The sequence below is a fragment of the Numida meleagris genome, chromosome 1 (assembly GCF_002078875.1).
Source record: "Numida meleagris isolate 19003 breed g44 Domestic line chromosome 1, NumMel1.0, whole genome shotgun sequence".
Lineage (NCBI taxonomy): Eukaryota > Metazoa > Chordata > Aves > Galliformes > Numididae > Numida > Numida meleagris.
In genome coordinates this window covers 168,047,731-168,058,919 of record NC_034409.1, presented here as the reverse complement: position 1 = coordinate 168,058,919, position 11,189 = coordinate 168,047,731, and the positions used below count along the sequence as shown (strand labels likewise).

Genomic DNA, 11,189 nt, shown 5'->3' with positions numbered 1-11,189 from the left:
TTTTGTTTTTTGGTTTTTTTTTTTGTTTTTTTTTTTTTCCTGGGGACACAGTTTTCCAAATTTGTTTCTTATCATAGAAACATTGAAACCCATCTACTTTATGCTTGAAGATTAATCTTTCAGAATCTTAGTGTTTCGTTTTCGTTAAAATATGTTTGTTTTACCCATTGTTCATGTGTTCCCAAACCTAATGATCTTTAACGTTATGCCACCATAAAGTTCAAGGACTCTTCAAACCCCTAAAAATAAGCAGCTGCAGGGGACAGGCCTTCAATCATCGTCTGTTATACAAAATATAAAAGAATCCAGTGTTTAGATATTGAGTGTGTAGTTAGTTTCACCATAACATTTTGAAATACTGTGCTGCAATTGATTTCCTAAAACTGATGTGAAAATAAGAACTAAAAATCTGTCAGAGTACCTGTTTTTTTGGTATTTCTATTTCCCCCATGTTTAACTTCTTTGGAATTGGATCAGAAACCTCTCACTGGTCCCATTCTCACCTCCTGGTAGTTTTCTCAGTGCAACTTGACCCAAACAAACAACTGCTTGATCATCTGGCAGCTGTGGTCACCACGTGCCTGGCAACGGGGAAACAATTTCATTAACTTTGAGATGCCTTCCCTTCATTGTATGCTCACAATGGCAATTTTAAGCATTTTTTTTTAATCATAAAAGCCTTGCATGGCAGACCACCATCCCATTGTTCTCTCTAGCTGTGAGGTCGTCGATGCCAGGCTTCTATCAGAAGATGAAGAACAGCCTGCGCACAGAGGCCCAGGGAGCTGATACTGTGGTGTGGCTGGCAGTGTCATCTGAGGCAGCAAAGTTACCGAGCGGCCTCTTCTTCCAAGGTAAGGCTGCAGAGTCTGTCATTGCTTATCAGTGGAGACTGCTAAACTGCCTGCAACTGTAGGATCCTAATCTGGCCTGGAAGGGGATGGAGACTGCCCTGGGCAACTGCTTTTCAAAGGGTGAAGTGTTTCTCAAAGTTATTCCAAGACTAAAGGTTTAAGTGAGCCCTGAGTAGCCAGAGAAAGACGGTGTTAAGCTGTTGTGTTCCTGCTTTTGTCCTCTAAATCAGCGCACAGAGATTTCAGAGCACTTCCTTTGGGAGGTTTTTTGTTTTTAAGTGAAGATGGCTGTTTGCAGGACTGTGCCAAGGGAAGGTAAATCACAGCACCCAAAATGGCTCTTTTACGATGCTGGGAAAGTAGCAGCCCTCTCACGGAGCACTGAGGGTTGGCTGTGCTTTGACAGGCTCTTCTGGCCTTAGTAAACAGGAAACATGCCTTGGCTCTTCAGCTGTAGGTAGTGACTTCTGAGAACTTTGGCATGACTGCTCTTAAGATTGCAAGGGAATTTTCACGTTGTGTGCTTACTGAACAGGGATGAAGTCAGACAGTTTCTTCTCTCCTCCAGTGCCCTATGGAAGACACAGATTAGAGTGTAAGGTCTTTGACCCCTTTAGTAAAGGGCTTCATGTGCTGGAGTATGTCAGTACAGACCCTTCTCTTCTGGTCCCAGACGGCCATTTCCTGAGTTAGTAACACCTTCCCTCCATTTCCTCTGTTCCCTTTTATTCTGTTCCCTTTGAGTGCAAACTAGAGCCAGCATTTCTTTTTCCTGAGGAAAAAAAAAGGGAGGTAAGAACATGACTCGTACCACCAGAATTCTCTGCATCTGCCAAAATAAATAAAAAATGTCTGATGGAGTCCTGCTTTCCAAAGACTAGAAGCATCCTCTCCGTGATGCTGAGCTTGGCTTTCACACATAGTTCCCAAACTTTAGTGCAAGCTTCTTGAAACACCCCCATCAGTTAGGAAGCAGTCCATGTTCAGTGACGGAGAAGGGAATGTTCCTCTGTCTGTTTCTCTCTCCTTGGGTTTCCATGAGCAGTGGTTATGTGGTGCGTGCAGCCAGTTACAACATTTGCTCTTAAGAGAGCAAACATCTCTGCTCCCCTGGGAAGCCTGGTAGGTTTTCAGAGAAATCTGCTGCCCACTGTTGGAACAGCTTATTCTCTTGTCTCAGCTGGTTAATGCAGAACTTGGACTTCATAAGTAGAGTAACACTGCTGCACCAGTGCTCTCACAGTTGTTTCACAGACATCTAAGAGCACTGTCCTAAGGTTCCTAGGCTCCAGATACCATGCTTTTTGAGAGAAAAAATCCCTTCAAATTGACAGTTATATAGCTGTATTTACACAGAGTGAGTGAGGAGGATGAGATATGGAAAGCCAAAGTGTCACACTGAGCGAGTTTGGTCAGACATCTTTATGTACGTGTTACTTCTGGCAGTTGAGTAATTAGCAGAAGTTCTTTAGCATGTAGGATTTAGCCATTTATTTTTAAGGATGAAAGTAAGCTTTTAAAGGAAGAAAATATTCCAAACTACGAAGTCCCAGCTGAGAAAAACCCTTTCTGATGCAAAAAATGCAACTTCTACCTTTAAGAATAGTCACAAGTGACTGGTCTAACAGGAGTTAAACTAATGATGGAGTAATTTTAAACCTCACAGTAAGGCCTTCCTTTATCCATCTGCAAATGAGATCTCACTCACCACTCTGAGTCATGTTGTGTAAAAAGACAATTACTCTAGTTCCAGGAAAGAAATGAAATTAATTTCTGGTTTGGAAGATGTATATAACTAATATAGAGCTTAGCAGAAAAATCTCTTTTGTGCTTGAAGAGGTAGATAAATATACCCATTTTTTTCTTTCTTCCAGACAGGCAACCAGTCCCTACACACCTACCCTTAGCAAGAACCCACAGCCCACCAGGGGATGAGGAGAAGCTAATGGAGGTGCTGGAAGAATTATCCCAGAAGTTTAAATCCAGTTCTTCAGTATCACCTCAGTGCCACTGAAGATCAAGGAGCAGATCCTCCTGGAAGCTGTGCTAAGGTGCATGGAAGAGAAGGAGGTGATATGATAGGGGATAACCAGCATGACTTTGCCAAAGGCAGATCCTGCCCGACCTTTGCTTTTTATAATGGCATAACTGCATCAGTAGACAAGGGAAGAGCCACTGATGTCATCTATCCGGACTTCAGTAAGGCCACAGTCCCCCATTACAGCTTTCTCTCCAAATTGGAAAGAGACACAGTCCCCCATAACATTCTTCTCTCCAAACTGGAAAGATATGGATTTTATGGGTGGACAGTTCAGTGGACAAGGAAGTGGGATCGTACCCAGAGAGTGGTGATCAATGGCTCAGTGTCCAGATGGAGATCAGTGACAAGTGGTGTCCCTCAGGGGTCAGTACTGGGACCAATACTCTTTAACATCTTCATCAATCAACAGTGGGAACGAGTGTACCCTCAGCAAGTTTGCAGATGATGCCAAGCAGCGTGGTGCAGTTGACATGCCTGAGGAATGAGATGCCATTCGGAGAGACCTGGACAGGCTCAAGCAGTGGGCTCAGGAGAACCTCATGAGGTTCAACAAAGCCAAGTGCAAGGTCTTGCACCTGGGGGTACTGGTGGATGGCAAGCTGGACATGAGCCAGTGATGTGCTGTTGCAGCCCAGAAAATCAAGTGTATCCTGCGCTGCATCAAAAGAAGCATGGCCAGCAGTCATGGAAGGTAATTTTGTCCATCTGTTCCGCACTGGTGAGGCCTCGCCTGGAGTACTGCGTCCAGATGTGGAGTCCTCAGTACACGAGAAACGTGGACCTGCTGGAGCATGTCCAGAGAAGGGCCACAAAAAAAATCCAAGGGATGGGACACCTCTCCTACGAGGACAGGCTGAGAGAGCTGGGGCTGTTCAGCCTGGAGAAGAGAAGGCTCTGGGAGACTTGAGAGCGGCCTTTCAGTATCTAAGGGGGGGCTGAAAGAAGGAAGGGACAGACTCTTTAGCTGAGTTGGCTGTGACAGGACAAGTGTAAATGGTTTCAAATGAAAAGAGGGGAGATTTAGACTGGACACAAGGAAGAAGTTTTTTACAGTAAGGGTGGTGAGGCACTGGCACAGGCTGCCCAGAGAGGTGGTGGATGCCCCGTCCCTGGAGACACCCAAGGTCAGGCTGGATGGGCTCTGAGCACTTGATGGAGCTGCAGGTGTCCCCGTTCATTGCTGGGGAGTTGGACCAGATGGCCTTTAAGGGTCCCTCCCAACTCAAAAAACTCTGTGATTCTGTGATCTTAGCATCACTGCTGGCACAGCACAACCACAAAGCTTTAGTAATTAAAAGTGTTGTAGTGTGCCTGCAGTGGAGGAGAGGTAGGATACTACAGGCCTGTTAAAAATAAATTGTATTCAGATGTGCTCATTGTGGGAATGGTGGTGCCTGCAAATTTGTTCTGTTCCCAAGAGTCTCACCCACTGTGAGTATACATGTGCTGTCTCAAGGCACAGTAAGGGTATAGTCTGAACTGGACGAAAAATGTGGGAAGCATTAAAATAAAACCCAGGTGATAGCTCTAAGCTTTATGAAGTTAACCAAAATCTTCCAAAGGACTTAGCACACACAGAAATGCAGAGGAGTGTACCTTCAGAAGACTTCAGGAAAGAAATAGTTAAAGTATCAAACGATATTTAAGCACTGTATTTGACAGAATGGTGGCTTCCTTCAGTGCATGAAGACAACTAGGCTCAAATGTGTTACTGGGAATGCAGAAACTCTTGCATTGCTTGGTTAGTTTAAATGGAAGGATTCTTCACAGCTTTCAGTTTCTATAAATCAGTGCTGGTATGCAGAAATGATCTGCTTCCTCATGTTTAAACAGCAAGAATTTAGGAACGCTGCCAAATGCTTTCCACATTACTTTATGGAGCCAGGACTGAATATTATCCTGTTTATGTCAAGACACTATGAAGTAGGAGGCTTTAACACATTCCACACCCGGGCATGGTGGGATCCCTCCCCTTCAGGAAGCAGAGAAATGGCTCCATGACTCTAGGAATGAAAACAAATAACATGCTAAGCCTTATGTGCGTGCCATTTCTGTGAAAGATCACGGGATTGCTTTATCATTACAAATAGAATACGAAGGTAAACAGAAAATGGGGAGGCATAGGTTTTAGAGGAGAACTCCACCTCCTGGTAAGAGTTGTATTTTGCCTGGAAGTGTTTTATTTCCAGACACAGAGGGTGGAATTTGTCTTACCTGATCTGTGGAATTACTCATTGGAATTCTCACTCTAAATCAGTAGAGAGAAAACAGGCTCTTTCACAGTGATTTACTGAATCTAGTTTAAGAAACCCTTACATTTTTACATCTTTCTACTGACTGTGAAGACAACCAGCTCATACATTCAAGTGGGATTAGCTTTATCTTTTATGCTACAGATGTACTGCAAAGCCAAGATTGTTAACAGCAATCGTGGCAACATGTTTTTCTCCTGAGCCAACTGCGCTTGCTGGCAAACTGCATCCAAAACCCAACAAAATTACACTACTGTTTCTACACATGGCTGTGGATCAGAGTGGTAAGGCAAAAGAACTAGAAACAGAAATATCACAGGTGTTCTTGGGAGCTTTCTACAATGTGTGTAGCTAAAGACCATGCTGACGGGCAAAGAACTCAATACGTTCACATAATTTAGTTTCCCAAAAGATTTGGTGGAACACAGTCCTGGGCCAGACATTTCCATTTTCAATTCAGCCAATTACTGTGTCTTTGGAATGATAGAGCGTTTTTTGGAGACAGTCATAGAATCATAGAATGGCTTAGGTTGGAAAGGACCTTAGAGCCCATCCAGTTCCAACCCCTGCCATAGGCAGTGCCACTCACCAGCTCATGGTTGCGGGGGAAACCTCATTGTGGCCTTCTTGAAGGCCCGTACTTGAAAGGAGCTTACAAGCAGGAGGGGGGACAACTTTTTATACAGTCTGGTAATGATAGGTGAAAGAGGAGTGGCTTTAAACTAAAAGAGGAGAGATTTAGGTTAGATGTTAGGAAGAAATTCTTTACCCAGAGGGCAGTGAGGCCCTGGCACAGGCTGCCCAGAGAAGCTGTGGGTGCCCCATCCCTGGAGGCGCTCAAGGCCAGGTTGGATGGGGCCCTGGGCAGGCTGAGCTGCTGGGTGGCACTGCCCAAGGCAGGGGGTTGCAACAGGGTGGGCTTTAATGTCCCTTCCAGCCCAAGCCATTCTGTGTTTCTGTGAAATACAGCTACTGAAAACAAAAGCATGACTGAAAGGCTTAAGTAGTAACTGCATTTCTCAGTCTAGTAGCTGTAAAGCTAATAAAAACAATATATACTTGAGTGTTTAAGTCAAGTTGCTTCACAGCTCTGCAGAACTTTAATGACTTAATGATACTTAAATAGTTCATAAAATAACCAAAAGTGCACTTTAACATATCTTAAACCCACATTCTTCACTAATGTATTTAACTAGCCTATATTTTTCATTTTAGTCACAGCTTAAGGTGGAAATAAAGCCATAAAACTGCTTTAATCAAAGTTTGGTTATAATGTGAAAAAAGAGACAGATATTGTGGTTTAAGAGCCCTTACAATTTTAAATAAAGTTAGTACAGGTCAGGAATTAGAAACCAAATCTGGAATCTCCCACAGTACTGCTGTTATATCCCCAATTATGCTTTATTTCACCCTTTTCCACAGGAGCAAATGAAGTACATAGCTAAAAAGCCAGCAAGATGCTTTGTGTTAATGCAGTCAGAATAAATTGTACCTGCATCTAAGCAAATACATTTAGTATCACCTACACAAATTTTAGGGGCAAGCGAAAAATGGCATCCAGTGATGGACTATCAGAAACGGAAGGCTGTCCAAATTCCTGTCAAGCAGTGCACGTTAAGAACTGTGGTACACACCTGCTCTATAGGAGCTGAAATACAGGCACAGCAGCTGCTCTTCCTTCCCTTCTCTTTCCATGCTCAGCCCAACACTTCTTATATCGGCTTTCAAGTTTATAAGATCCTGACCTCAGTCGTTTAATTATTCACATTCTGAAGGCTTTCTCGTTTCTCTTCATTTTTTAATGTCACTTTGTCAGAAAGGTTATTTTGCTTTTGAGATTCCCATGTCACCCATCAGCAGCGCAGCAGGGCTGGCTGCAGCCATGCAGATGCCACTGAAATATTTCTCAGTCTTCACTGAAAATTTTAGGAGATCCATGAAGCAGATACCCGGTGACCATGTAAAGGGCCTTTCCTCTTTTCCTGAAGTTTCACTTCTGGGCCATGGTTTTTCTTTGTCAAGAAGAACACAGTCCTGGGCCAGACATTTCCGTTTTCAATTCAGTCAACTACTATATCTTTGGAATGCTAGATCATTTTTGAAGGCCTAATAGGAGTAGTACTAGCTTTCACTAATGTTCAGCTAGTGAGTGGAAAGTGCTATTGCCAAATGGGTCAGTTTCAGACATCAACCTGATGGCCATTGACTTCAGTGGAGAAGGACAGCTATGAAGTAGTTTAATCCACACTTTCTTTCTGTCCACACTATTCTTCCATTTGCTGCATGTGTTGCTCTGTCACACTCCTTACAAAAGGAATGCCTCCTGATGACACCAGATCCTACTCAAATTAGGGCTGGTCAGCGTCCACGCAATGGCTCCTGCTCTCTGTCAAGGCAGAATCTAATGCGCAGCCTACCAAGAGGCACAGCCTGGCTGAAGGGTTTTCAGCCTGCAGCACTTGCTGTGCCAGCAATGGCAGTGGTGCCCCCATATAAACGGGGTAGATACTGCAGGAGTTGAGAATCCACAGCTGGGAATTCCTTGGAACTGGAAAAGCAAAAAGGAAGCTTTGGGGTGAGGCAGGAGTTAGCTCATGGCCCAGCCAGCCTGCTTCCCTCAGCTGCTGACACGCTGTACGTTGGTACACTGAAAAGAAGTGACAATGTTCGCTCATGGGACAGTTGTCAGTTCTGTGCCAACCACCTTACCAGGCAGATGAATGAGACTGGTGAAACTCAGCAACCTGAAGTCCTTGATACAAATCAACACAGGCATAGAAAAGGAAAACAGCTAGTAACTGATGGAAATACCTCAGTGAATGGGCACTAGTTATTCAGTTACACTGAAGACGCTTAGTTACGTAATGGAGCAGGAGTGGGAATTGTTAGAAGATAATTGATAATTAGCAGGAAAAGATGGTCAAATTGTTGAGCAACGCTCCTGGAAACACTGACTCCAGCAAAAGCCAGGAAGATTTTCCCTGTAAAGTGTCCAGCTTCTGAAAGACAGTGAACTTCACATGGTTCTGATCTGATTACAGAATGGTTAAGGTTGGAAAAGACCTCTAAGATCATTAAGTCCAACCATCAGCCCATCCCACCATGCCCACTAACCACGTCCCTCAGTGCCATATCTGTGGTACGAGCTGCAGGCAGGGTGGGCAGGGAGGAAATAGCTTTTACTCAAAACAGTGGTGAAAGCTTCAAGAAACTATTTTGAAACGGGTGGTAATTACTAAAGTTAAATCAAGTTCATGTACTCAGTGTTGCTGAAACCTCAATGATTACTTGGTGGTGGCAGCCCCATAGAATTTGCTTGTGGCAGGACAAAGCAGAGGTGCTAATGGGTCCCTCACATCCGAGGGAAGCACTGCCCTGTTATAACCCATTTGAACTTGGTTGGCATCTGCAGTGATGCCTCATTGAGTAAGCAGGAATGGAAAAATGGTGCAAAACTGCAGAAAGTTCAGGTTAGATAAACACTAAAACAAAGGACAGGAAAGGAAGATCTTCATAGGCTCAATCTAGCACCTCATCGCTGGAGCAACTTGCGGCTTCTGGATCCTGATGGGGGCTGTGGTCAGCTGGTAGTGCTAGGACAGAGGGTGATTCAGCTTTGTACGGTTCTGATGTTTCCATTTAATTTTATATACATATTTGCAAACATTTTGGTAGCAGACTGGGCTCTCTTGTTTTCATTTTGTTTTGAGTTCAGTGTCACCTTGTCTGAAATTTCAATGTCTTTGAACTCAACTTCTTTCTGTTCTTAGCAGCTCAGTATTGTCCCACAGCAAACGTTTCAGAGATGGCCAAAGAGAAGTCACAATGGAAAATTCCTACAGACTGAATTCCTGCCAAATTTCATATGAGATTTTGAAGAGGAGATCCTGTTCTTCTCACAAAAGGTCACTGCTAAAGGGACTCAGCATATTAATTCATCTGGAAAGGGGTTCAGGTTTGTTCTTACTGCTGTGTACTATGATCACATAAGGAAAAAGAGTTTTAGACACTGACTGAAAACATCATATTTGCTCAGCGGGGCGCCCTGGAAAGGACAGGGACCTGCAAAGCCACTCACTGCAGAACTACCTCCTATGGACCACAGAACAGAATTTCAGTTGTTTTTACACAAATTCTTTTGTGAATAGCAAAGACAGACACATACTACATTTTTTAACTTCTTCGTAGCCCCAGTATTTTATTGTTAAATATACTTTAAAATATATATTATTTTTTATTTTTCTAAGCCACGTAGTAGGTGAAGATGTTAAGTGGATTTTTGATTACAGAAGCACAGCACGGCTGAGTCTAGAAGGGCCCTCCGGGTCCCTCTGCTCCAGCCCCTGCCCCAGCAGGGACACCCAGAGCAGGGTGCCCAGGGCCACATCCAGGCGGCTCTGGGAGATCCCCAAGGAGGAGACCCCACAGCCTCTGGGCAGCCTGTGCCAGTGCTCCGTCACTGCACGGCACAGCAGTGCTCCTGGTGTTCAGAGGGAACCTCCTGTGCTCCAGTTTGTGCCCACAGCCTCTGGTCCTGGCACCGGGCACTGCTGACAAGAGTCTGGCTCCAGCCTGTGGCACCCTCCCTCAGGGATTTATGGACACTGATGAGATCCCCCTGCGCCTCCTCTTCTCCAGCTGAGCAGTCCCAGCTCTCTCAGCCCCTCCTCACAGGAGAGATGCTCCAGGCCCTTCATCATCCTTATGCCCCTTTGCTGGACTCCCCAGTACATCCACGTCTCTCTTTTACTGGGGCCATGCACTGGACACAGCTGGGGGGAAAGTTGCTTATTCCTCTTCAAAATCTCTAACCCTGGTGTTAGTCTCCTGCACCAGAGGGACCATCGGTACTATACCTTGCACTGCCCACCTACTTTTCATAGAATCACAGAACCACAGAATGGTTTGAGTTGGAAGGGACTTTCAAAGATCACCCAGTTCCAGCCCTGCTGCCCTGGGCAGGGCTGCCGCCCACCAGCTCAGGGCAAATGTTCATGTTTACCTTCCTTCAGCCACCCATGTGGCTCTTTGTGCGACCTACACCTTCCTCACCGCCTGCACGAACACTACAGATTCTGCTCCATTTAAAACCAGGCAGGTAGGTTGTGTGAAGGGCACTGCTTCTTCTCCTGCAGAAACACCAGCTAAGAGAGAAATGAAAACCAAGTTTTCTAAAATCAAGAGCAGGGGAAAGCCAGCATTGTCTGTATGCCCTTCAGCACAGCAGGACGTAGCACTAAAAGCTTCCTGCTGCAGTTCAGCAGCCCTGGGGAAGAGAGAATTTTTGTTTGAGTCCGTGTGGGTGAGGTGTGTGGTTTACATCTGTACCAAAAGATACGGTACTGCGCCCTCCCCCAGTAATACAATTAATAAGAACAGCTCAGGTTTGTTATTTGACAACTAACATGGAAAGAAAATGAGCAGGCAATAGGGATCCTTTTTTGTGCTGATCTGGAAGACAAAAGGAATAGATATGCTTATGCTAACCATGCAAGATGGAAAGTAGGCATAAGCAGGCAATACCAAATGCTCCTTGTTTGGTAGGTAAAAGAATCATTGTTGAACCCATCTGTTTTCCCTTCATTTTGCTACATTACAGCTCTAAAGGTCACAGCAAAGGGAGACGCTTCTCTTTCTTCCCCAGCCTCCATTACAGCTTGTATCATTTTCTAAGCCACAACCAGTCCGACCTGAGGTTGCAGGGTAACAGGGCATCAAGTTAAATCCAAATAACCCTCCAGGTAGTTTATTCAGAAAGAACAGCAAGGGAAAGTTTGCAAAATGGGTTTGTATACCCAACATCCACTCATAAGCAACACTGAAGCCACAGCTCCTCGGGAAGAGAAGACAGGGACAAGAGTTTACTGCAGAAGTTCGAAACATACCTTGCTCCAAAATTCAGTCATCTTTGGAGTCAGTTCCTTACTTTTGTTTGAACAAGACGTGTCCCAAAGGGCTGGGCATTCACCAAGCAGATCCTCAGCTTGCGGACTTCTGAGCTCCACTGATGTTATGCACAACTCATGCTCTAGGCCCAGGCTT

At 44.7% G+C, this 11,189-nt stretch overlaps 1 protein-coding gene across 5 annotated transcripts in view; it reads left to right on the top strand.

Moving 5' to 3' along the window:
• The window catches only part of DHRS12 (dehydrogenase/reductase 12), a 34,325-nt gene extending 24,256 nt beyond the window's left edge, over positions 1–10,069 (top strand). For 4 of the 5 annotated variants that reach the window (XM_021376771.1, XM_021376760.1, XM_021376787.1 and 1 more), the window contains 2 exons: positions 717–854; positions 2,729–3,751. In XM_021376771.1, the coding sequence (XP_021232446.1) occupies positions 717–854; positions 2,729–2,868 (278 nt within the window). In that variant the 3' untranslated portion in view covers positions 2,869–3,751. Of the gene's footprint in view, positions 1–716; positions 855–2,728; positions 3,752–8,938 lie in introns of those variants that run through there. The other variant, XR_002432759.1, reaches the window with a different exon arrangement.